Source organism: Stegastes partitus, unplaced genomic scaffold (assembly GCF_000690725.1).
Source record: "Stegastes partitus isolate 25-593 unplaced genomic scaffold, Stegastes_partitus-1.0.2 Scaffold25, whole genome shotgun sequence".
NCBI classification, from domain to species: domain Eukaryota; kingdom Metazoa; phylum Chordata; class Actinopteri; family Pomacentridae; genus Stegastes; species Stegastes partitus.
The window spans coordinates 966,001-993,827 of NW_007577756.1; the positions used below are offsets into that span (position 1 = coordinate 966,001).

Consider the following 27,827-nt stretch of genomic DNA (forward strand, 5'->3'; position numbering starts at 1 on the left):
GAGTTCTGGCAAAGCAGATGATCCAGCAGAGATGAAATGAGGCTGATATCGAGTGGGACAAGACAAACGACCCCGGGGCACACCTCCCTGCTCCCCTTACTGGGTCTAAACCTTTGTGAATGCAGACCAAGCGGCTGCTCCCGAACCCCCGTCGAGCTGCTGCCAAAGAACATGGCTTTTGCAGGCATCTATGATTGATGAGAGAGATGCCCTCGGAGCAGCAGGACGGATGTTTCCCTCCGCTGCCTAGTTAAGGCGGTTCTGCTTGGATACTTTTACTCGGTTCTGTGCTGTGCTCGGTTACCTGATGGCTGTTCGCTTATGGTATCTTAGTGTTCAAAACAAGTCACACAAACGTGGTGTTAAAATGCTACTATGCTGCTTTTACTTGCTGTTTAGTTAACTTAATATTATTTAAATTCACCTTCCAGCTGAGTCCACATTCCTGCTTGTAGTTTACCGATACTTGTGCAAATGCATCTCAGCTGGTCCTTATCCATTTACTTCTTTTTAGAAATATGAACAGCCAGTTCTTGTTACGTTGCTGCGCTGACAACTTTTTTGTTCTTTGATATTATCGGTCCAGACAGCACATGTCAGCACCCATCACTAAAGACGTACAGTGGTAGCACAGCCAGTAAAGTCTTCAGTCGTATGCACACATGCTCGGCCTCTCCCAGCTGTCTCACTTTACACAGTGGCTCCTGTGTTCCTCCGGGAATTAGCCTCGTCATCCGCCTCTTCAAAGCCCGCTGATTTATGTCTGCGTTTAGGCTGCATCCATACATTTTCGTTTTAAAAACCTTTTGCTTCGTCCAGTGTCCACGCTTCTCAGGCTTTCAGAAACGATACTGACGCCGTTTTAGTTTGGACGGGCAGAAATAGAGACTGAAGACAACCACGTTCGCGTCCTGATGGGTCGCATCGATCACTACGTGTCCTTTCTTCATTAGTGACCCTTTTCTGGAAGAAAATAAGCACATGAACCGTGACTACCAGCGGTTAATTCGACATGGGTAATGAATTACAGGCATTGCTGACCTTGTTGTCACCACGAGCAGCTGTTGTACCAGTAAATTCAACATTTTTTCATGCTACTACTGCCTGCATGTGCGGGAAACAAGCTAACGTTTGAGCGATTTGCCGCGATTCCCGTGTCCTCTGTGTGTTTTCAGGGATGTTCATATGGACGGAGACTATTTCTGAATCAGTCGAGTCGTTGTTGTTTATGTAGCACGTTTGAAACAACAGACAAAGTTCTTTCCAAAATCGGATTGATTTTGCAAATTTAAAAGTTTAAATATTAAGATGTGAAACCTACAATTATATAGTCAATCCAATTGCTTGACAAATAAGAGAAACTGAGATGAAACACTTGTTTGAATGGTAAAAAATCTGCCATCTTAAACTGAACATGTAGGTTAGATTCGATTAGATAGAACTTTATTGATCCCTTTGGGAGGGTACCTCAGGGAAAGTGTTGAAGGTAAGTGCAGCTGTAACCTCAAAGTTAGGCAGAAATGAACCCACAATCTGCAGCTGCACAAGCTGTCGTAATTGGTCGTCTATTTTCTTTTTCACGTGCTGATGGTTTACCAACAGGTGCCAACTTCATCTGTCAGGGCGGATGAATAATAACCACACTCACTGTCACTAGCAGTGTGTTTTACCCGCCTCTCATTCTGCAGGGCATGTGAACCACTGAATCATCATCAAAGCAAGCTTTTTAATGTTGTTTTAGAGCAGCCCCCTGCAAGCCAACCTTCAAAAACAACCTCTTCTCTCATTAATACACAATTATTAACCCTGTAGAATTACTTATTAACCCTTATTAACCCAAAGCAGTTTCAGGCTGTTGTGAGCTCATTTTTTCAGAAGTCCTGCACCTCTGTGGAAACAACCATAGCTAGAAGGAGAGAGAATGTCTTTTGTGCAAGTATATGAAGTAGTAATGCCATAAATCATAAAAACAATAAAGACAAAGTTAAATGTGTTTGATTATTTATTTTACAAAAATGGTAAAAACAAACTTGGAAACAACATTTTCCTGCAGTTCATCCTAGTGCAGCTGAAAAGTCCCTGAATTTATTTCACGGGGCCCTTGGTCACAGTTGGGTCACTCAAAACTTCTCTGTTACGTTAAGGAGCACAGATTATTACTATTTTGTTTTATTTTGTTTTATTTTTTACAGCATCTGATTAGACCTAACGCTGTATTTCTGGTGATTTAAAAAAAAATACATTTAAGTGAAAAAACAGAAATTATTCTGATGAAATATACTTTTAAGTTTAGATTTGGTAAATTTTTCCAACAGAAATCAATGCCACAGACGAGTAGTTAAAGGGTCATTGGAATATTGGAAATCAGACAATTCTTTCTGTTTTTACAGTTTCTGTGTCTGATAAGTGGAACAGTTTGGGCTTTTTAAAAAAAAAATATATTTTTTAAATACATCAAAACTTTCAAACCTGCCAGTGGGTTTAGGGATTGAGGGTGTTAAGGTGTCACTCCTACAGCTAAATAAGAAAGATGCCCTTTTTCCCCCCCTTTGTATTTACGTTTTTACATCCACAAGGACCTAATTTACCATCTCAACACCTGTTAAGATACTTACAAACTGAAAGACGCTTTGCCTCCATCTCTGTACTCGCTTCACATACAGTAGATAAAATATAATCCATTAAAATGACTGTCTTTAGGCTGTGTTTTCAATTAAATGCCAGCTGACAAGATTATGGCAGACAAATCTACCAATAAAGAGTGTTTGGGCGATATTGAATTACGGACAGATTTGCAGGATATCTGACTTCAGATTTCACACTTTGATGGGGGGGAGTTTACGACTTCCCTCGTGGAGCTCGGGCTCGCCCCCCGTCCTCCTCCCCTTCATCCCATTCCAGCCTTCTCCTCTTATGCCTCCAATTTTACAGTCCAGAGATAAATCCTTTTCATAGGCAGGCCAGTGAAGTGAACTTACACTACCCTTATGAAAGGCTTTGCTCACTTCCTGTAGTAGTGACTCAGGGTTCAGGGCTAAGTGGGCTGTGCTAATGTCAACACGGCAGAGCTAGTGATTCTTTAGTCCAAAGCTCCAAAGGAAAACAAAAGCGGGCAGAATATTACGTTCCCTAAACTGGGTTTGCGTGTTTCATGGTCCATGGGAATCATGCCCTGCAGCAGAAAGGAAAGAGACCAGAGGATTCGTTTAATCCTGAACTTCATATGGGAACTAGGTAGAGAGCAGATATATTGAAACAGAGACGCCCCTCTGTGCTATTTTCTATTTACTGTAATTAACTTGGCCTTATTATATCTTTACATTGTTGGACTAGTGGCCTTATTGTCTTCCTCGGCTCCTTTGTTTTGCCACACTGACGATGTCTGTGTTGCAGAGTTATGCTCAGTTTCGTTTGCATTTGAAGAAACACAATCAGACTTGCTGAAGAAACACTGGGAACTGGACATGTGAGGATGTGTATACTCACACAGGGGGAAGGTTCTGTTTGTTTATATTCGGAAATGGCTTTGTGGGAATATCAGATTTGTCCCTAACTGGCACACACAGACTGACATCACTTCCTGCACCCAAGCGCTGGCCCAGTGCCGCGCTGTGGAAGGCAACAAAGTGCATTCTGGGGAAACAGAGACGAAGTTTATCTCTCGTGCGATAGGGGAGGGCTGTAGTGATGAAGGCAGGGAGGGTTCTGCTTTTGTTGTCCTTCAGTTTCAAAGTTAAGGAGATGGTTCATGGCAGAGCTACACGAAACTGGCAAAACTGATCTCGCAAGATGTTGTTATGCCCCGATGCGCTGTTCATGTATCGTCACGTGAATAGCTTGGTACAGCATGGGTATAACTAGAGGTGCACCACAAAACGCTGCAGCCTGGTCCGCTCGTCCAGCGCAGCAGCCTTCACCATGATAACAACAAAAACAACAGACCTGACGCCCTCCCATTGAGGCCCCAAATATTCTGTCATCGCCGGTGCAAAGTTCTCACATGTGTGATCATCTGGGGAAAACACCATTTGCAAATAGGGACTTTTCAGTTGTTAGTCCTCATTAATGAAACGACTCTGTTGTTTGATTGGACCACAAGTCCGCCGTAGCTGCATTATATTCCACATGTGACTGTTTTAACTTATGCCTTGTGTTTTTCATACAGCTCTGGGGTGGCAGCTGGAGAAAACTAGATGGTGTTACAACCGTTTGTCAAGCGACAGAATAGAGTTTTAAAACCCTCTTTGGTAACTGTGTTAATTATCATGTCTTTGTCGAGGTGAGAAGTTGTCACACCAGTGATTTCTCTCTGCCGTTTTGAACCTTTCTCACATTTTGTAACACCAGCAAAGGCATCCAAGATAGTTTTTTTTTCTTTTTTTTTTTAAACTTTGGATGGCATTCAGCTCTGGCTTTGCACTCATCACACAGGGCTTTGTGGTGCTGATTTAAATGGTCAAACAAATTAGTTGTGTTGCCTTGAGTTGTGGCTGCTGAGAGAGCACCTGTTTGTGGTCAACGTCATCCTTTCTGTTGCCAAAATATTTCCGTACAACTGACGTTGTGTTTCTTTGTGCAAGCAAATCTTCTTTTAAGGAGTTTCTTTCCTGCTCCTCGCTCATTTTGCTGTGCACATGTGGAGCCTGTATGTCAACAAGCTGGGTGTCTTATAAATGAAGTTAAAAAAAAAAAAAAAGGAGTAGTAGGAGTAAATGATATTCTACCAAACAGTCTTTTCCTGGAGATTGGACACAGAGAATTAGAACTGTGCCAGTGTTCTTTTTTGTATCAAGCAGCAAAAACAGTCGTAGCATGATGTGTTGGAGTTAATTTGCCTTCACATTATCTGCGATGTGACTTTTGCACACATGTTGATCCAGACACAATATATTGTGCAGCCCTGACCTGCACAAACACAAGAGTTCATCATGAGAAAAAGTTGTAAAATGCAAGATAATTATATAAAAAGGCAAACTTTTAAAATTACAGTCGATCAGATTTGCTGATATTTTCTTCTGCACAGTGCACTGAGGCAGACGACGTCCTTCTGTGAAACAAAGACATTTTTAACTACTTTTTCATCTGAATTTTGGATCATTAAACTAAATCATGCATCAGATTTACATCTACCCCTAAGTAGTTAAAAACTGCCAGCTGCTTTTAAAATGGACAAATATGTTGATGATCCAGTATAACAGATGGGTCATTTGATCTCAATATAAAATTATTAATTAACTGGTTCTACAAGCAAAAAGACATTTCAAGATATCTGCTTTGGTTATAAAGAGTGTGGAGTTTTCTCTACGACCGCAGCAGAAGCATGGTTCGCATTGCCGGTTATTAGTCAGACCTGTTCCCAGCCGAGTGTGGGGCGAGTGGGATGATGATCAGCACCTCCTAATCCGAGGCCATGGTTCTCGACTGGAAAAAGGTGGCCTGCCCTCTCCGGGTCGGTGGAGACTCCTTGCCTCAAGTGGAGGAGTTCAAGTATCTCGGGGTCTTGCTCACGAGTGAGGGACGGATGGAACGTGAGATTGACAGACGGATCGGTGCAGCGTCTGTACTATTGCGGTCGCTGTACCGGACCATCGTGGTGAAGAGAGAGCTGAGCAAGGGAGCAAAGCTCTCGATTTACCGGTCAATCTACGTCCCAACCCTCACCTATGGTCATGAGATCTGGGTAATGACCGAAAGAACGAGATCGCGGATACAAGCGGCCGAAATGAGTTTCCTCCGCAGGGTGGCTGGGCTCAGCCTTAGAGATAGGGTGAGGAGCGCAGTCACGCAGGAGGAGCTCGGAGTAGAGCCGCTGCTCCTCTACATCGAAAGGAGCCAGTTGAGGTGGCTCGGGCATCTTTTCCGGATGCCTCCTGGACGCCTCCCTGGGGAGGTGTTCCAGGCGCGTCCCACCGGGAGGAGACCTCGGGGAAGACCCAGGACACGCTGGAGGGACTATGTCTCCCAGCCGGCCTGGGAACGCCTAGGGGTCCCCCCGGAAGAGCTGGAGGAGGTGTGTGCGGATCGGGAAGTCTGGGCGGCTTTGCTAAGGCTGCTGCCTCCGCTACCCGACTCCGGATAAGCGGGAGAAGATGGATGGATGGATGGATGGATGGATGGAGTTTTCTCAGTGTTGTGTGCAAAGAGTTGCAACCTTAATCCTGGCATCTAGCCCTATATGTGCATTCTTTAATTCTTTATTTTTCACTGTCTTCTCCGAGAAGTACTTTCTGTTCCATCCTTTATAATTGCGGAATAAACACCGATAACAAGCAGCTAATCTAAAATGTGTGATACTGTGTCATCAGCCTGCGTGAGAGTGTTCACTTCAAAGTGTTGGAGCTCATGTGAATATATGCAGCGAAAAATACAAACACAGAACATTTCAGAGCATTACAAGCTCATTACAGGATTGTTTCTGGCTCCGGGCCCCCCCCCCTCTAAATTCTTGTAATTCTTCTCCCATACAGTTTTCCTGGTGTTTTTGCAGTTATTTTAAGAATGTGGCTGGTTTTAGCTAATTAAAAAGAACTGGTTCAGGAAGAACACTTTAAAGAAGTGCAAAGCATCCAGTGTTGTGAAATATGAAAAGGATGCACTTTGAAAAGCTTGTTTTCGGAGGAAATGTGCGAATATGTGCGCAGGTTTTTTAATCATCTTCATTTTTGTCACACGTTATAATAGTCTGGAATGACAATCTGCTGGATTCGAAGAAAATATCTGAAAGAGATATTCGTGTTGAATCACAAAGGAGGCTAAAGTCCAAAAGCTGCCTGCCAAGGACTGTGAAAGTGTCCAGTGACATCACTGCCTGGACCGCGCTCTGTTTAAATATATCAAAAGTGAGTATTTTCACAGTCTCTCCCTCCTTAATATGGATTTACTACACTCGCTTCCTGTCTTACCTCTAATACTATCACAGTCGAGCCTAAATGCATCTCAGGAAATGTAGAATAATTCAAATCTTTTGACAGAAAATACATTTTGCTTGCGCGTGGTCCCACAATGCCACATCCAGTGTTTCTCTTAGAATCAGTGTCTGAATATTTGACACTAATCCCCCAAAAAGGCATAACTGAAGAAATAAACATCTATCTGGGGGTGGTTTGGAGGGAAAAAAAGTAGGTTAAGGTGCACGTCAGTCACCGACGTTAGTCTTTCATGTTCATGTGCTTTACTCATTGTGTGGAGTCACCCACTCTGCGGGGAACCGTGGTCGTGAACTCTGCAGGAATCGACCGTCATCAAATAAAAATGTAACTGATCCACGTTAAAATGAACGAGTTTCTGTGAAAGGCAGTTTCAGATCTTACCCTCGACATCTCAGCTGCTTAAGGTTTATACAGCTGAACCATCCTCACTGCTCCCACTTCAGATTCAACTGATTTTACCACCTCCATGCCTATCTGACTGAGGTGTATTCATCAGATTTGAGCAGCAGCCATTTTCCCTTTCAACTGACATTTCTGGTGCTTTCATTTTACGTTTTAGATTGTAATTCAGCTATCTCTTACTCTTCGACTGACATTTCAACTGCTTTGATCGTGTCTGCTGTTATATCTGATGCACAACTGACATTTCGACTGATTTAATCTCTATTATCAAGTGACGTTTCAACTGCTTTTGTCTCGCCCCCTTTCTTCTTTTATTATTCAACACTTCGACTGCTTTCATCTTGACTTATCAACCACATTTCAAGTGATTTTATCTCCTACTCTTAAAGTGATATTTTAACTTTTATACGTTGCTCTTCCGCTGACATTTCAACTGCTTTCATGTCTTGACATATCAACTGACACTTCCATTCCTTATACTATCTCTTAGGCTTTAAACACATCAAGTGCCTTTTCAGTGATTTTTTTTTAGCTTTTACTTTTCAATCACATTTCGACTTCATTTATATTTTACTGACAATTCAGTTGCTTTTATATTAGCTTCTTTTATCTCTTTGTCCTTCACTGACATTTCAACTGCTTTCATACCTCGATATTTTCATTTCTTTCATCTTTTACTCTTCGGTTACCATTTTAATTGCTTTTATCTGTTATCGCAAGTGGCATTTATATTATTTTTATCTATTACTCTTCAGTTGACATTTTGACTGCTTTTATGTATTGACTTAGCACCTGACACCTCAATTGCTTTTAGGTCTTGATGCATCGACTGACATTTTAATTGCTTTTATTTTTAACTCTTCGACTACCCACCTTTCAAACATCCTGTATCTCTAAATGCATCAAGTGACATTTCAATTGCTTCTGTCTCTCACTCTTCAACTGACATTTCAACTGCTTTTATCTTTTATGTTTCAACCTGCATTTCAACTGCTTTTACTGCTTTTAGTAAGTGACATTTTGACTGTATTTATGTTATATACTTCAGCTGGTATTTCAACAATTAATATGTCAACTGCTTCCATCTCTTATGCATCAGTTTATATTTCTGCTGCAGTCGATTTGTCTTTCAAATTACGCTTCACCTGCTTTCAAGTACGAGTTTTTGTGATTTTATTGATTACACTTTCAGCTCTTGTTACACTATTCCTTGTCAGAGATGCTCACCAGTCTGCTGGGCTTTTGTAGTGTCCATAATTGTGTATTAGGCACATTCATTTGATTAAAAATAGAGTTATTACAGGGACTTTTGTTCAAATGTGTGTGATTTAATACTTACAGTTACTATTTTGTCTACAACCAGCTTTTAGCTATGTTAGTACCAATACACTTTAGCTTCATATGCCTCCATAATAGTAAAAAGAAGGTTGAGCATCAAACTGTAGAAGCTCGAGCCATTGCAACTTCCTGTGTCTGTGCCCACGTACAGCCACAGTAAAAGAAAAGTGGCGGTGAAAGTATGTAGTCTGACATTTTCTACCCTTTGACTTCTCACTTTCTGTGCTACAGCCGCAAACTCTTCTGGCCCTATTTCATGTGGTTTTTACATCTGCAACATTTGTCACTCTGACTCTTGCTTTAAAATAAGTAATTTTAATATTTAAGGCACCTTTAGTTGAATTGTGGCCATGTACAGATGCCCCAAGTTAAACTGCTGCACTCAATAACAAGCATCTTTTAATGGATCCTATTGGCTAAATAAAGTCTGATCTATTTCTGATCCTTTGTTTGTTTGCTCCAGGTATGCCAGCTGTCAAAAATCCCCTGCTGATCTCCGTTACAATGCAGGAAACTCTACTAATGCAGTGGCTGTGTATGTGCAAACCACAGAGCACAACAAGCTGTTTGGAGAGCCAGTGGGTGGTTTCAGAATTTCCCCTGTCGATACAGCGTCAGAAATACGAGCATGTGAAGCTGAAAGAGCAGATTTGACTCCGTGAAAGACGTGCGTTGGATCTCCACTCGAAAGTTTTGTTTGCAAATATTACGAATGAAAAAAACAGATATTTGGAACCGTTCCAATTTAACTTTACATTTCGAAATCCAGTTTTTGGCTTTTTATACCGTCATTCAGATCATAGTCTTGGTTACATGAACTTGGAGTGTGACTTGATCCCACAGCTGGACATGAGACATGGGGGACTGGAGTGATGATGAGATGTTGATGTTGAGTCTGTTGGACCCGATCAAGATTTGGCTGTCTTGTCCAAGTTAGCGTTTGGTCCTAAAGCCTCCTCAGTTTCTGATTCAACCCAACACAGACTCCTTGGAGAACTACGCTCTCCTTTGGTCAGTGTTAGCAGAATGAATCATTCAGAAAGAATGAAGTTAACCCAACCAGTTTCTGAGCATGTTTTTGTTTCTGTCACATTTTGGACTCATTTTTCACTGTTGTAGAAAGTCCTGCACCTCTGTGGAACTCAAAAATATCTTTCGTGCAGTGTAACAAAGTCATAACGCCATAAATTATTAAAAAGGAAACAAAATTCAATGTACAAAAAATAATTATTTTACAAAAACTGAACAAAAAAAAATGGAATCAACATGTACTACACTTTTTCAAATTCTCACAGGTGTTACCAATACTGGAAAAGAAATGGTGGCTCTACATACTGAAGATATTTTCCTGCTTACTTTTGTAATTCGCTTCCATATTTGACTGCTATTAGCTATATGTGAACACTGCCTGCAGTTCAACCGAGTCACTCACAGCGGAGTCATTCATGGTAAATGGACTTATGCTCTTATATAGCGCTTTACAGTGTTTCTTATTCACACATTCATACACCAGTGGTGCCATGCAAAGTGCTGCCTGCCATTGAGAGCAACTTCAAGTTCAATGTCTTGCCCAAGGTGGGGGCGGGGGATCTGACTGCCAACCTTTGCGATTCTAGGACAACCACTTGGGCTTCTCAGTCACACAGGATAAGTTCAAGGCTCACTGGAAAGTTGAAAATCCAAAGACTCGTCCTGTTTTTACAGTTTCAGACCGTGAAAAGTGTGTAAATTTAGTGGGTTTTTTAGGAGATACCATGCCTTTCAAAGCCATTGGTGGGTTAAGAAATGTGTAGTTACACCTTTTAAAAATTTTATTGTAGTTTGCTGCAACCTCAGTTTGCTATAGTTGACTTTAGTGCTCTTACAGAATAATGAAAGCCTTGGATCATTTGTCTTTATGCAGCCTCCAGTAGCACGAATTCCTACAAAATTAATGCTAAGTGTAATAAAGACTGCAATGAACCTTCACCTTTTTAAGTAAACCATCATTTTCATGTAGCTCTCTGAGGTTTGAAGGTATCAGTCTGTATCTCGCTCCAGTACAGCTGTACAGCAAGTTTACTACAACAATTTGTGGAACCATCTCTATGGAAACACTTAAAATGTTAGAAATTGCTTTAGCTGCCGTATCAGATTTACCTTCAGATTTTGGGTTTATAGGTATCGGTGGTATCGTCTGCAGAGTGTCTGTGGGCTCAGACTGGACTTGAGAATGAACAACAGCTTCTCTCATTCCTCCAATGTGGGTGTTTGTCCTGGCCAGCTAAAAGTCACTAGTAGCAGCTGGACAGGACACGCTGTGTGCTCCGCCGATGACTGAGGAGAAAAGAAAGATGGCTGGAGAGGAGGGGAGAGGAAAGCAGACAGACAAGGTGACAGCAGACACAAAGCTGTGGCTGGGCCAACAGATGCTAGGTTTATTTCCTGTGTAACTTTCTTTACTGTCATCCATGGTGGAGACTAATGGTAATGGCATATGTTGATAGGGAGAGAACTCAGCTCGTTCCAGCTCGATAAAACAGCCGAATGAGTCGTGTTGGCTTTTGTCTCTTTTGTGTGAGACTTTAATCAGCCTGATCTAATCAACAAATGGTTCACATCAAAGTTAAACTATTTACTTAAAATACTAGTTTGAAGTATTTATACCTGCTCAAAAAAAAAAAAGTTTGTGCTTGAATATGAAAACCCAGCTGTCATGCAAGATTATGGACACATGTTCAAATGTCAACAGCATTTATTATCATGTAAGAAAGGGGAGCTCTGGTGTGACAGTCAGTGTGATTCGTTTTAGATAGAAAAGCAGAAGTTGACATCAAGAGCAACATTCAGAAATTGATTTATTAACTGGCCAGTGGGTTTGAAAGGCATATTATCTTTTTAAAAATGGCCAGAATGACACCATCCATCAGACAGAAACTGTAAAAACAGTGAGAATTGTCTGATTTTCAACATGTGTGGCATTTAGTATTGTTAGGAAAAGAAACCAAATCTAACCATAACATTGTCATATATCATCAAAATCCCTTTATTTTAGATGTGTTCTGTAAAAAAATGTTGCCAGAAATAAATAATTTGCAGTGAGCAGATTCTGTTAAAAGCAAAAAACTATTCGCTTCTCAACTCAAAAAAAAAGCGATCAGTGTCTCATCTGTGACTAACGGTCACATGACTAAAATTCAGGGACTCTTCAGTTGAACTGTGTCGACACAGAGCAGGTAGGGAACACATTAAAAATGTCAGCAGTAAAATATTTATGGTAGGTGGAGCCACCATTTCCTCCCAGAGTGGGTAACACCTGTGAGCACATAAAACATTGTTGACATGTTGATTTTACATTTTTATAAATGTTGGTAAAACACGTATTCAAAGAAACTGAACTTCTGTTTCTTGTTTTGTTATAATGTATGAAATTATCACTATGCCACACTGCATAAGAAGACATTTTAGGTTCTCTCTACTTGTAGTCATGGTTGGGCTTTTTCAGCAGAGGTACATGACTTTACATTGCAGTGAAAAATAAGTGAACAACAGGAAAAAATGTGACAGGAGCCAAAATGACTCAGAAAACACCCAGAAAGTGGAGTTCAGAGGGTTGATAGGCAGCCTGATGTCTACTTTATTACTGTAAAGGTTTTAAAAAAAACAACCAAGCAAAACTAAAAAAAACACAAGTATATATACTACATGGCACACATTTTGTATTATTGAATCAATTTTAGGGTTTAACTACTTCTAATCCTCTCTGCTCAGATCAGAGTTATCTAAGTATCTGGATCAGAGGTATCCCAAACCTACTAAAAACTTTCAAACAACCAGTTTTTAAGATTTGATCCAATCCAGTTGCTGAAATCCAATTAGATTATTTTGGATTAATATGGAATAAAGAACATCTTCCCATAAAAACCTGAACGATAACGGCAGAGTTTGGAGCCAACTATCGCAGCTACAGACTGACATTACCTTTCCTCAGCTCTGCGAAAAACAAGACCGTTGCATATTGACTGCCCTACTTTTTGAACCATGTGGTACCTTTTTCCTCCCACATGCCTCTCCGTTCCGTCGTACTTTAAAACAATTAGACGATCAGATCATTGCGGTGTTGTAATCTTTTGGCAGTCTCCCAGAAAGAAGTACGTTTTTCTTTGTTTGTCTGGCAGTTGTTTGTTATTCTCGGCGCGTGAGGGAGGGGGAAAAAGTGAGCCGGAGTGCCCTCGGACGTGTTTTGTGGGAGTGAGGCGTGATGACATGGTGAGGGAGGGAATAGGCTTCGGTCCTCTGGGAGGAAAAGGGAGGGGGGTTGAAATGCTGATGCACCACAGGTTTTTGCCATTAGGCCCCGTGTTTTTTATCACCATGGCGAGACCTTGCCACGTTTTAATATATGTACGCTCCCAATAAGAGACAAAGATAATCTCTCTGGGTTTGGTTTTACTAGAAACAAGAGAGTCCAGGTTGAGAAAGTCTGTCAAGGCCTTGGGATTGGACTCATGAGAGAAGTATGAGTAACAATAAAGCCTTTGTGTTTTTCTCACAACAAGGAGAGGGGGAGATATGCCATACATGATCTCCGGCTTTATGCTGATCTAACATAGGCTTATTAGACTGCACGGAAAGAGAAAACAATAGCTTTGTGTTCTGAGTAAAAACCTAAACGTTTCCCCCTCGCTGTACCCCACTGCTGAGTTTTTAGAGACAGTTGGAGAGAATTTAACATTGCTATCTAACTGTCTTTCACTTAGACTTTAATTATTTCCAAATGTTCCATCTGATTGCTATTGGCAGCCCTCGCGTGTTTAGTGCGATGCGTTTGAAACGTGAGCGGGTCTCGGCTGGCAGAAGGCTGTGGGGTGAAATGCGAGGGCTGACCCCGAAAAAAAAAAAAAAAGAAGCCTGACCACATACTTTCTCATAGTATACATGGCTTTGTAATGGAAAAGAGCTGTTTGGTACCTCGCTCAAACCCCAGCAGCTTGTTTTGTGCAACCCTGGGTCCGTATGGTATGGGCGTATTTTCCTGTTCCACCCCGCTGCCCTGTCTCCCAGGAATTACGTTCCCATACAACCCAACTGCATTGTCATTTAAAGAAACAGATTTTGTCGGTGAAAGTTAATACTGCGAGGTGGTAGTAAAGGCTTCCAGTTTGAAAGAGTTTCAAAGTCCGCGTAAGGAGGAAGGAGGGGAGGATGGAGGCAGCAACAGGGGATTCCTGGTCCACATGGGAGCAATATTCTTTGGCTTAAGTTTTGTTTTCATTTACTGTTTACTAGAGCTGCTGTGATTAGTGACGTAATTGATGCATTTTTAGCAACGACGTCCATTTTTTGTAACTAGTGCATGTTTTTTTTCTACTTTAGTTCATTTTAATAAAGTTTTTTCTTCAGTATCACTGCATAGTTGATGCAGCAGCCGCTCTTGGCTTCGGTCAACTGCAGTTTTAGATGATTGCAGCAGATTCCAGCTCAGTTCAGTGTAAAAGTGTACAAAGACACAGTTCCTCCAAAGCGTGGGAGCACTTCAGATGATCACAGAGCACAAAGGTAGTGGTTCTGTGCAGAGTTTAGATGCTGTACGAACACCTGAAGAGAAAACAAAGCAGACACTCTACATCTGTTTGCTTCTCTCCTGCTCTCTGTGCTCACCGTAATTTCTGATAAAGCCGTCCTCATCTGCATGTTTTTCTGTTTCTGTCGTCAGACAACAAAACGAGAGTGAAATAGTGACATCCTACTGGGACCACATGTTCACTATTAGTCACTTCTGTGCTGCTGCTCTGCACAAGTGAAATCCTCATTTTACAACGGTGACGTCATCTTACAAACTCACCAAGAACATGCTTTAGAGATGACTGCTGTGCTGAGAATTCTGCTGTGTTTTCCTGGAATTTGAAGCTATCACCAAAGTCAGGAAGCACGTACACCTTTGCAACAACAAGCTTGGTCGAGTTTTCTGGGTTACCAGAATAACGAGTCCCGCCTTTTTGAGTACGTGATTGTTGGGCTGATAAGGAGCGACAGTCAGTCAGTATAATAAATGGCAAAGCTACAATGATTTGAAATGTGCATGTGATACGACACAAACAAATGTAATCAGGTATAAAATATGTTTGCCAAAGCGTAAATGAATGTAGTTCAGCTGTACAGCAACTTAATTTTTGGGGGGCAGATCTGCGCCCTGATTGTTTAAGTGGGTCATATAGATGAAAAACGTAAAGGAAGTTTACAAAGCTGTTAGGTTGTGGTGACAGTTGTTAACCACTTGAAAACTTGTGGCTGATCAGAAGGAAGTTGTATATCATGCAACAACTAATACACATGCCAAGTGTAATCCTGTAAAGCATGAGCTTGAGTCAAGCACACCAGGCACTCACAGGTGACCGAACTGTTCATGACAGCTGACTGTACAGGAGACAGAACACAGGTAGAGACACAAGAAGCCTGACTTCAGTGTCCTCACACCCTGCTGAGTGTCGCTCTGCTTCACTGACCGAACCCTGTAGTCGTAGCTTCTGTGATGCAATGAGAGCATCAGCCCGAGAGCAAAAGAGAGATTCATCCGGATCCCTTCTTGCTCAAAGGGTTCAACTATGAATCATTTCAAAATCGCAATTTGAAACAATGCAATCAGAATTGGTTGCAATTTAGGGGTTGTTTATGTTGCCCTTTGATTATTATATACCACACGGTTCATGCATGCTCACTGTGGTTCTGCTGAGGCACACCCAATCCTGTCACACCTTATACATTTCACACATTTTAGTTAGTTTCCATCTCCTATCTGCTCTGGGTAAACACAGTCCAGCTGAAAACAATCTGAAATTTTTGTGACAGTCGTGTTGGGGAGCGTTGGGAGAGTCTGATTGCTGCAAATGGTATATATTAAGGCTGCAGTGATTAGTCGACAATAAAAATTAGTCGATGCGAAGTTCATTGTCGACGTGTTGTATTCTAAATGTCTTGTAAGGGCTTTGATAATAAAACACTGCGCCAGGCATCTTAACACCATCCTTACCAACCGTAGCTTTCCAGACAATATGAGAAGTCCCAACACTACGTAAATGACTGCAACGCACCACAACAAATGCTGGGGGCAGTACTGTCACTATTTGCAGCGTCTGTGTTCTCAACCAACGAAGAACAACTCAAGACCGGTGGCAGCGCCAGCTGAGAAGGGTCAGAGTGAAAGTAAAGTTTGGCAATTAATATGCATGTGCTGTGGTGTGGTAGTCTACACTTTGTGACAACTAATTTAGCCTCATTTTCTGTTTTGATTTTGCCATTTTTGAAATTCAAAGCAAAGACAGGCTCTTGCACTTTATTTTGTACAATGAAATTATTATATTTATTTATTTTGTTTTCTTTTTGAGCCAAATTCTGTGTTGTTCGGATATGACAATACAGCAGAGTTTGAATGTGTTAACATAAAAAAGAGTAAGCTCTTCAGCTTAAATTTCATACTCAACTGGTTCAGGAGTCATTCTTTTAATTTACTTAAGGACATGATGCTGTATTGTGACTGACTGGAAATCAGGGTGACATTCATGGGATGCAAATTTAGAGAGTGGGGTAAAGCTTCCACTGGAGCCTGTAAAAAGAGCTGCGTCACCAGCGTGACAGAAATAATCGTGACTAATCGAAAAAATAATGGAGAGATTATTCAACTATTAAAGTAACCGTTAGTTGCAGCCCTGGTATATATTTTGGCAAATTTTTAAATGAGACATAAAGAATGATTGAATTAATTTTGATGAAATGTCAAGATTGTAAGATTTGGTCAAGTTTCCTGAAAGAATCACATTTCACTAATGAGTAGTGCATAGACTGTCAGGAAGCTGAAAATCAGACGATTCATTTTGTCTGTACAGTTTTGACTATGATAAATGCTGCAGTTTTGGCCTTTTTTTTTTTTCTTTTTCTTTTATTTTTTGTAAATACAACGCTTTCCAAACCAAACCGGTTGTTTCAGAGTTTAAAGGGTTTAAAAAGCTGGGTCTAGGGGCTCATTGAGCTCAGAGAATACAGAAAGACCAGAATACTCTTCACGTGCACCAGTAAGGATGATACAATAAATGGTCAGTTTCTCAAAATGTTTTCTGTTGTAACGCTGACCTGTTTTCTGGGGAAATCACTCTGCACACTCAGAGAAAGTGCTCATGCATGAGGTACATAACATTATGTGTGAGGTGATGGTTTCATTTTTTTTAATCTCCTCTGCAGGACCTTTGTTTCGGAGCCCCTGTGAGCTGCTGCCGGTGGGGACGGGACACCCGGTGCAAGCCATCCTGAAGAGCTTCACCGCCCTGTCAGGGTGCGCGAGCAGAGGCACCACCAGCCTGCCCCAGGAGGTCCACATCATCAACCTGAGAGGACACGCTCCGGAGGGTCCAGACAACACTCCAGCAAAGGTGAGTCAGCTGCAGACGGTGGAGCAAAATAGCACACGGATAAATATTACAAAGACAAAAAGCTGAGAGAATAAGGACGGTGGTCAAGCGGGTTGTTCACCAATCACGAGGCTGGTGGTTCAGTACTGGCCCCTTAGCGTGCTGAAACTTCCCTCAAGTTGCTCCCAATGGCAGGTTAACACCCTGCATGGTGTGAATAAGAAACATTTTTCAGTGCTTTGAAGGCATTAAGAGGCACTATGTAGGTGTGGCCCTTTTTCAACTTCCTCACCGTCCTCAGTCTAATCATTTGTGGTGTGATGTTCAGTCAGGAAGCCAAACCTTTTAAATTCCATTGTGTATGATGACAGTAAAAGCATCTCTACATCGCTACAGATCTCTACATCTCATTGTTATGCTGCACTAGTTATATAAACTTGTTCCAAACCTGGTGCTCAGATGGACCTACCTCACCGTAACATGCAACAGTTTAGACGGTAAAAAAACAAAAGTGGTAAGTCATTTAAAGTCTGATATTTTCCAGCCACTGACTTGTTTTGCACAGATCTCTTTAGTGCCTTCATTCAAAGTGTCAGCTCATCAACTGATAGAGTTCCCAAAGTTCACATGGGGTGTTAAACCGCTCCCTATCCTCAGGTGTTGAACAGCTCATCTCGTGGTTGAGACTTCTCACCATCAGCCATAGTTTGAAGATGAATCATGGACCCTGAAAAATTCTGCGTCTGGGTTTAAAACCGTCATCGACCTCAGTCACAGCAGTGGGAAAAGCAGCATGTAGGGACTTGCCATTGTACTTTTACTGCTGATGTAGGTTGAAATCTTACCAAAGCCAAGTACAGTGCTGGGTGTGCTGAATCAGCAGGTAGAGCCTAAAGACATTATTCTCTGGTTTTAGTGGCTGCACTTGTTGTGAAGCTTTGCGACATGAACGTAGATCATAGATAGGGATTCGCCTCATGTTGTAATTTGTTATATATTGTAGAGGTCCATGGCTGCAGGGCTTCTCACATCTTCCTAAACATTTGTCAGATTTTACATTTTTTTCAAGTTGAAAAAGTTCCAAGTCTGCGCCTATAAAAAGCAGAAACCTGTAGCGTTTAATTGGTCTCAAAACCTGTGCACGTAAAAATATTTCAAACCTCCCCACGCGCTCGCAATTGCTCAACATTCGCTCGCTCATCAGGTTGACTTTGGAGTCTTTGGCAGCTACAATGCCATCAATCATAAAAAAAAATTAGTTATTTTACAAAGATTTAACAAAACTGAAAAGAACATTACAGCACTTTTCCAAGTGTCCACAGCTGTTACCGATACTGCTTAGATTCGGTTAATTTTCCAGACAAAACAACACATCACACACGATATGTTTATTTTTACAGTTTCTCGCTTTGGTAAATGGTGTAAATTTGTGGATTTTGTAAAGACAGCTTGCTTTTCAAACTCACCAGCAGGTTTTGTGGTTCAGAGGATTAACATAAGGCCTGTAATCACTACATACTATAATTTAAAACATGCTGTATGCATCCCTGAGTGCGCCACACTTCTTCCACACTTATCCGTGTCCCGCCAGGTGTCAAGGTTTTGCTGTGTTTCACGTAGCAACAGATTTACTCGTGTCAAGATGGATTGTGATTAGACGCTGTCAGATATTCACACATAACAAACTGAACTGGGTTTTTGTCTGAGATTGTCAGGTGAGATTGTTGCATTTCACACCTTCGGGTGTTTCTCAGAACAACGGAGTGGCTTTTTAATAGATCAGTTTTTCCTGTTTTTAAACGCTTACTGTCCTCCGTATATTTAAAGTGCACCAAATGTGCTGTCAGGAGATCTTTCTGCTGCTAGTGATGGACCAAATAATGATAATAAACACAGTCAGCTAACAAGGTCTGGTAAATTGATTTTTGTAAGCTTTTGCTTGTTATTTTGACCAAAGTTTATATTTTTCATTCTTCTGTCAGTTTATTTTTGGGGAGTTAAAGCAGAGCGATGAGTTCAACAATGAGGAAAAATGCTGAGACGAAGCGCTTTTGTGCATTTGCCACCTGAGTTTTCTGTTTCTGCAGCTTCTCCTTGAGGCTTTTTCAGCGTACAGGTAGAAAGATGTTTTTCTTTACTATGAGTGGAGCCTGAATTTCTTTGTTAAATGATGTACTGAATGATTTCCTCTGTAAATGACCGTTGCTTTACATTTATGAAAAGCACCAGTAAAATATCTAGTTTGAGAGTCTGTGAAATTAATCTAATTACATCAGTTTGTCCAGCTCTTGGTAACTGATCGCTGTGAGGATTAATGCAGAGGAGGCAGAAATCCAGCCGTCTGTCCTCCCTCCTACAGCCTTGGCTGCAGAAGGTTGGCTGAGATTAGGTGGCCCTGCAGAAGCTCGGTCTCTTACTTGAGGTTTCTGCTTATGATAAGATAAGATCCCCTGAAGGACACTCACCCTTCTACCCACTCCAATCCTTGATTGCATTTCCACCTGAGACGTGGGCACAGATTGGCCTGTTTGGACACGAACCGCTCCGTCCTTCACCTTCAGCAGGACTGAGTCAGACTGTGGACTCGTTATCTGCCCCTGATCTTTGGTGACAGATGGATGTGATAGACCGGTGGAGTTATAGCTTGAAATAAAGGATCTTTAACATCCTTTGTTTGTGAAAGGATGTGCTCACTTAACCCTCTGAACTAAGAAGAAGGCCGGTGGATTTAAAAGGCATCTTATCTTTAGAAAACAATCAAGGTTTGGATTTTAAACTTTCAAACAGTTCATGAGCTAACCATGTGTGACATGTGGTTCCATCTGGAAAACTGACCAAATCTAAGCTTAAAATATATGATATTCACTAAAAAATTTGCCAAAAATAAATCTGCATCTAAGTCAACTTCACATGCAACATGTAAGTTGAGCAGTTTCAATCTAGACATCAGTAAAATGGACATAAAGATGATAAATGTTGTGTTGGAAACTTGAAATGTGACACTTAATTCCTCCAAACAACACGTTACATTGTGGAGGGAGACAGTTTACCATAGAAGCACTGGAAACATAAGATTAAACCCCTCTTTACAAATGATGATGTGAATTGTGGATTTTACTGCACTAATTGTTCATTTCCTTGTGAGAACTATTGACATGAACCAGGCAGCTAAACACTGTACTTGAACACAGTTGTTAGGAAGCTGTGCTTAATTTTAATCTTTTGATTTCTTTCAGGAAACACTTGAGGCCGAACCACTTTCCACATGAATTCTTTTATGTTGAGACAACATCCGAGCAGATGTTGGTACTTGTTAATTTAAATCAGCAGTCCCTGTTTTAAACACCAGCGAGTTCTTTTGATGCATCGATAACAATAAGCAGGAAATTTGACTTTTAAATAAGCTGCACACTTTGATCTAAACACAAGGCATCTCTAGAATACTATCCAAAATGTTTATGTTGGTATTTCACGCTACCTGAATGAATGATTAGCATGTTTTGCCTGTTATTGTACGGTCACTGCCGGCTCTGTAAATGTCAGCTTATCCCACACGAAGCACTATGCACAGTCACTACTGAGGTGTTCTGTTGCACTTAATAACTCAGCTTTGGTGTGGAGATTGGCCCCGAGCCAAAGTGTGTATTCTGAGTCAGGTCCAGCTGTGCATTTCTGTCTGTGGATAACAGTTCATACCCGCTGGTTAATACCCATACAGAATGGGTTCACCGGTGCAGGCAGGAAACAATTCATTGCTCTCACGTCCTTACTGAAAATATAGACAAACTGCAAGCCATGACTTTCACACATGGGTGTGAAAGAGATGTGAAGCAGGCCTCACACATTGCAGCTGCAGGATGTGTGCGCGCCTGCTCATGTGTGCGAAGAAACAGCGTCTGAAATTGACCATGTGATCTCCCTTGTCCATATTAGCCCATGCACACCGAGAGCAACTGCAGATTTATTCCCCCCTTCCTGGTCAAGGCCCAGCTTTGCAGACACTTAGCGAGAGTCGGCGGGGCACATCGTGTTCTCCGGCAGCCCCTGAACGCAGACAGCCAAAGCTCAGCCACAGGCACCTCTTGTGCTGCAGGCGATCGGTGAAAACATCCAAATACAGTCTGTTCTGCGGCCCAGACGCCCGCTTCCTCCCCCCGCAGCGGAGGTGAGGAGGAGAACTGGGAGAAAATCTGCATAATCGCACACTGACCAGGCACCTCTCCTGCTGCTGACTTAGAAAACAAACGCTAAAGCAAACACAGGAAGAGAGCAATTACTGAGGGTGAAATCAATTTGCACACCTACAAATAAAAACGAGTCAAACCGTCAAATGAATTGAAATGTTAAAATGAGGAAGAAGCTCTTCGGCGATGCTGCTGCTCCTGAAAAAAATATAGACTTACGATGAGACTAAGATCATCTTTTCGCTCTCGTTTGATATCTTAAATACCGCACTGACAACAAACAGAGCTGCGTATTTAGCCATATTTTTACAAATTTATGTGCGCAACACTGCACATACAGATGGACAGAAGACAAGTGGATTATTGTGCAGAGCGGCTTTGAGAAGTTCAGAAGTCTCCGTTAAACTGGAATACTGTTGGAATCCACAGTAACCACGACTACAGCTATTGTCTCATGCAAAGAAGCCAAATGGTCTTGAACGGTGCTGAAGAGATCCAAGGTTTGGAAGATACAGTCTTGTTTTTTAGGAAATAAGCTCATGAACTTGCAGTGGACAAGAGAAACATCCTTGCTTACAAGTTTACTCACTCCCAGAAAGAAGGAATAGTTTTCATGCTGCAGATTCTCAGTGGTCAAAGGAAAATACTGAGGAGTAATGTGGCCCTTTTTCCACAAGGCCTTTTAACCCTCTGAACCACAAGCAGTTTCTGAGAGTTTCTTTACTGCTGTCACATTTTTTTACCCACTCTAGGCTTGTTTTTTTACTGCAGTATAAAGTCCTGCACCTCTGTGGAAACAACACAGTCATGACTAGAAGTAGAGAGAACTCTGTGCAGTATATCAAAGTTATAATGCCATAAATCTTTTTTTTTTTTTTTTTAAGGTAAAGTTGATTTTCTTTGAATATTCAATTTACAAAGATTTTAAAAACCTGGAATCAAGATGTCCAGCACTTTACCAAGTGTCCACAGGTGTTACCAATACTGGAAAAGAGAAATGGGGCCTCTGGATACTATAGATATTTTACTACTTGCATTTTTTCACATTACTCTGCACATCAACTGTGGTAAAATGTTTCACCGTTATGAATGTGTCTTCCAACAACTTGCTCCTCTGTTTTTGAGCCATGCTGCTTTTATTTAATTCCATTCATCACGTATGTTTTGCCAGCTAGAAGGTCGCTGGTTCGCGTCCCGGTGAGGACACCCAGGATCTGTCTGCGTGGAGTTTGCATGTTCTCCCCGTGCAGCGTGGGTTCTCTCCAGGTTCTCCGGCTTCCTCCCACAGTCCAAAAACATGTTGAGGTTAATTGGTGATTCTAAATTGTCCGTAGGTGTGAATGTGAGTGTGCTTGGTTGTCTGTCTCTAAGTGTAGCCCTGTGATAGACTGGTGACCTGTCCAGGTGAACCTGCCTTCCCCCTGAGTCAGCTAGAATAGACTCCAGCCCCCCACGACCCTAGTGAGGATTAAGCGGTGTATAGATGGTGGATGGATGGATGGAAGTATGTTTTGTTTTCTCCTTAGCCTAATTTGTCTCCTATCTGCTCCGTCTAAACACAGCCTGAAGTTCAACCGAGTAGTGAATTTTTGTCACATTACAGAATCTCGTTCAGGCAAATGTTTTGTTTTTAGTTCATTTCAAAATGACACTTGTGGAATAAAGTGATTTTAATTAAATATATTTTAAGCTGGGCTACAAGGTGGAGCAGTTGGTAGCACTGTTGCCTCGCAGCAAGAAGGTTGCCGGTTTGCGTCCCGGTGGGGGCACCGGAATCTTTCTGCGTGGAGTTTGCATGTTCTCCCCGTGCAGCGTGGGTTCCCTGCCTTCCTCCCACACAGTCCAAAAACATGTTGAGGTTAATTGGTGATTCTAAATTGTCTGTAGGTGTGAATGTGAGTGTGCTTGGTTGTCTGTCTCTAAGTGTGGCCCTGTGATAGACTGGTGACCTGTCCAGGGTGTCCCCTGCCTTCACCCTGAGTCAGCTGGGATAGACTCCAGCACCCCATGACCCTAATGAGGATTAAGCGGTGTATAGATGATGGATCGATGGATATTTTAAGCTTCGATGTGGTTAATTTGCTCAACAGAAGCGCATGTTGTTCATCTAGATGCTGTCATTTTGGTGATTTTTAAAAATTGGCAGACTTTACAAGCTTGCTAGCAGGTTTTGAGAGTCAGAGACTTAAGCAGCGTATCCATACCTGACTATTCAGTAGCTTATTTCTCCTGACCTGATAAAGGAGAATGTATTGATGCTTTGTCAAATCAGACCAAATGCCAGTAGTTTCTTGTATATCCTGCAGTAATACCCAGTCCAGACAATGCCCACTGAGCATTGCCAGACCACAGTGAAGGAAATTTGTGGGTTGGCTTTACTGAGCTGGTTTGCAAACTAACAATTTCTCTCTCCCTTACTCTGGATTTTTATTCAACATCTCTCTTAAACAGTGGACTGTTTATTTCATAGACTCTTAACTCTCCTTTTCCATTAAATGACTAAATGACCAGTTCTGACTCTGGCTCGCCCGAACAATTTTTTACTTTTTTTTTTTTAAACTTCTAAAGTGTTATTCACATTTGTCTGAAATGAAGAGTGATGATTTCTTCAGCTTCAGTGGTCCTGATCAAAGTAACAGAAACCCCTTTACTCTTTTTTTTCTCCCCCTTTTTTACCCATGTGGGCCTCTGAGGAGAGAGAAACAGCCCAGAACCCTCAGAGAGGTCACGTAGAAGTGACTGTTGGCCGAGCTGGGAAGTCACTGGAAGTGGCTGTGTGTTTCAGACAGCAGCGATTTCCTCAAATAATGGTCAAATCATTTTCGCATTTTCACCAAACTGAATTATGTTGTGTGAAAACGATGTAACTCGAGGTGAACGAGCGAGAGTCAGAGCGAGGTGTGCTGCAGACCGGACTCGCTGCTCGTGTTTCATCCGAGCTTCGAACCTCTCAGGACTTGGATGCAAAATATCTGTCTGTGGTTCGAGTATTGACCTTGAGGTGTTGGTGTTGTGCCACTCAACTTACAAAAACAGTGACCTCATCCTTTTCTCTTTGCTTTGGTTGGAAGTTGCAGGTATCAAGTTTGAGCATTTTTCCACATGCTGCTTCTGTCACATGTCGGTGGCCTTTTGCCCCCACCCGGGCTAACAAGCCACCACCACACGTTTGTTAATGCGCATAAGCCTGGAGTTGTTGCAGACACCTTGTTCCCAAGCCGCACCAAACTCTGGACCAAAATAAGCCGTTCGAAATGGAGAGCTGCCGGGGCTTACAGTCGGGTGATAGTGTAAAAAATAAACAGAAGGGGGCCGGCGATATCTCAAATCGCCCGTCTTTCTCTAATCAGTTTACCAAAGGCAAACATCAAACACGGTCGCTGGCTCTGAATCAGGGTGAGGCAGAGCAGATGATTGTTTTATCAGCTGGAATTCGTGGATATCTTAAACTGTGAGTGACTCGCTGGAGGAGCTCACCAGGCACAAACAGCTGGTGTCAGATAGGAGCTCCAGTACAAGACAAAGCGCACACACAGAGCCAGAGAGGATTTTATTTAAACCAGCTTCTTCCTTTGTGTGTCCTTGTAAGTTACAGTATTTACTTCCTAGGATTGTTTTTTTTTCTTTGGAGTTCTCCTTTTCTAAATACACTTTATAATAAAAGTGAGCAGTGTGCGACCAGAGAAAAGTAGCCACTGCTACCTGCTTTGAACACCAGCTTTGTTATTTTTTAGTTTTTATGGGGGTTGGCATCTTCCTCTTCCTTATCTTTGAGTGAACACGAGCAAAGTTTATGATCTTGCACAGCAAACTGAGTGGAAAACAGGAGAGAAGCACGGAAAAGAAAGATTTTTTTGCAAAAAGAAACACAACATCCATTGTATTCCTGCACAATTAATGGAATATCCATCCATTGATTATCTATACACCGCTTAAACCTCATTAGGGTCGCGGGGGGCTGGAGCCTATCCCACCTGACTCAGGGTGAAGGCAGGGGACACCCTGGACAGGTCGCCAGTCCGTCGCAGGGCTACACCTAGAGACAGACAATTAATGGAATATTAACCACAATAATGGTTTTGTCTTGTCATAACTAAAAAACACAGGTTTGACTCTTGTGTGGACGTTTAAAATGGTAAAAACAGCTGATGAAGACTTGCAGCTCGGGTAAATCTGACATTAAAACTCTTTATTTCACTCTTAACAAACTAATTTTTGGTCAAACACACATCTGAGCTGCTGCAGTAACTGAGACTAGAGGCTTCTCTGTACACAATAATCCAGCAGCTCTAGTCGGTTGTATGGAAATAACTCAGCAACAGAATGGATGATGTTGATTAGAAAGAGGGTCTCTGTACCTCACAGTGTCCTGCAGTTGCATGAGTCAACATGACTAATTTGTTTGACCATTGAAATCAGCACCACAAAGCTCTGTATGACGAGCGCAAAGCCAGATCTGAATGAAATCCAACGCAAAAAAAAACAATTCCAGATGCCTTTACAAGTGTTGCGCCATATGAGAAATGTTCCAAACAAAGTTATTTGTTATTTTCTTTGCAGACACACACGTTCCTCCACAAAATCACCCCAGTCTCTGTAGAACTATTAATTCTTTCCATATAAAGTTGTTCGAGACATCTGGTGAAAGCTACTGCATCTTTTCATATCACTATATATATGTATGTATATCGCAGAAATAAAAGTACCGCTATGTCATTTTTTTAAATTTCAGAATCGTTCAGCCATAGTTTGTACATCCTCAGCTCTTCGATCAGTGTCCCTCCCACCTGAGACACAAAGAGAGGAGGAGAGGAGTGAAGGCAGCAGGCGTTCAGTGATTCAAATCACAACACAGAGTAACATTCAAAGTGCTGAAATCACTTATGGGACATGACATCATGGAGCCCCCAGCTGGTTAAGCGCTTGTGCGACCACTTTCACCAAACACCCACACACTTATTGCACCGAGACAATTACAGTAGTGAAGCTGTCGGTGGAGACCAAAAAGTTTGCGGCTCCTGAAAAAAAACAAAAAAAACAAAATGTTAGTTTCAGTTCATCTTTTATCTACCGAAGCGTAATCTCAGTCTGCCCTCCTGACCCCGTCCCCCCTCCTCGGTGCTTTGTTATTTTCTTCCCTATCACTCAAAGATTTCTATCCAGACGTCCCGCCTCACTTTGACGTCCTTTCAGGGATTTTTTTTTTCTTCTTCTTGCAGCTTCACGTTCAGCTGATTGCAGACTGATTATCATCACAGTTCAGGAGGCGGGGGGGGGCTCCAGGTAGCATCCGCACCACGCTCAAATATGTGGGTGGCGCTGATAAGGCCGGTCAACAGGTTTCGGTCGGCCTCCCGTCCCTCACTGAGCTCCTTCGCTCCCGGCTCCCCTTCCCCTCTGTACGCCCTCAGTGATCCAGAAAGAACCAAGATCCAGACAGACAACGCACATGCACGTACACACACATCAGATAACGGCGTGATTGGTCCCAGGCAGTTCGTAGCTGAGCTCTCTGCCAGCTTTTCAACCACAGCAGCAGCGCTCAAGCGCTTTTATCAGTTTGTCTATCTCGCTCTAAGTTGTTTTTTGTAATAATTTTGGATATTAGTCTGCTTTAAACTCCACGTTTCCTTTTTTAAAACCCCTCATTTTGCTTCATGTCACGGGATATGTTGTGTTTTCATTCTTTCTGAGGCTGATTATTATTTCCTGGGAGGGAGAGTGTGCTCCTAGATTAGTCTTACTTTTTTGCGTAATTAAAGGATGTTTTGGGTTTTTATTTTTTTCCCCCCCTCCTCCGAATCACCACGGCTCATTGGGCACTTAATTAGCTCTGTCAATAAAGGAAACTCCCTTTTCCTGCGTGGACACTGAGCCTCACTGATACTGAGGGTGACTGCTGTTTACACTGCCGGGCACAATATTTGACTGCGAAAGTGTCCCATTACAATGTTGATGCAGCGCTTTGCGAAACACTCGTGAAACATACAGGAATTTAGGCGTTTTTAAAGGTCGCGAAATTGCGACCACATGCTCGGGACAGGACAAACAAATCACCCCGCTGCAATTATAGTGTCACGACCACCAGTGGGATCTAAATCTAACCATGTGGCTTTGTTATACAGCAAGTATGATTTATCTTTTTTAGGTTTTTGTTGCAGTTGGCGCCGTGTTTGTTGTTGGAGCTGATTTAGAGCTCAAAGTTGACGCTGTGTTGTATTTTTATTTTTTTTTTCCCCCCCTAACATTTCCATTGTTGACACATGCTACCACCGCTAATGGTATGCTCTGTGACGGGCCCTCGCTTATCCTTGCTACAGCTGTCGTCCCCTGTGTGGGGTTTGATTTCAGTAACGCGATAGGCCCGGACAAGCCTCCATCAGTGGCTGCTGGTAAACGCACCCCTTAACTGTAATGGACCCTGGACCTCTAAATCCCTGTGCCAGCCTCCTGATAATCAATCAGCCGTGGCCTCTCGTCCCCAGCAGACCCTGCAGCGCTCTCTGAAGGTAGCTGCCCGCACCAAGGACGACTCGGGGCCACCTGATCCTTGCGAGCACCATAAGAGGTACTTTGATGCCTGGTGTTCCTGC

General features: G+C 42.2%; 1 protein-coding gene across 1 annotated transcript in view; it reads left to right on the forward strand.

Annotated features, from left to right (window-relative positions):
* The window catches only part of tgfbr3 (transforming growth factor, beta receptor III), a 97,703-nt gene that overhangs the window by 24,680 nt on the left and 45,196 nt on the right, over positions 1 to 27,827 (forward strand). The window contains exon 4 of the mRNA XM_008297205.1: positions 16,884 to 17,071. Within this exon, the coding sequence (XP_008295427.1) occupies positions 16,884 to 17,071 (188 nt within the window). The remainder of the gene's footprint in view (positions 1 to 16,883; positions 17,072 to 27,827) is intronic.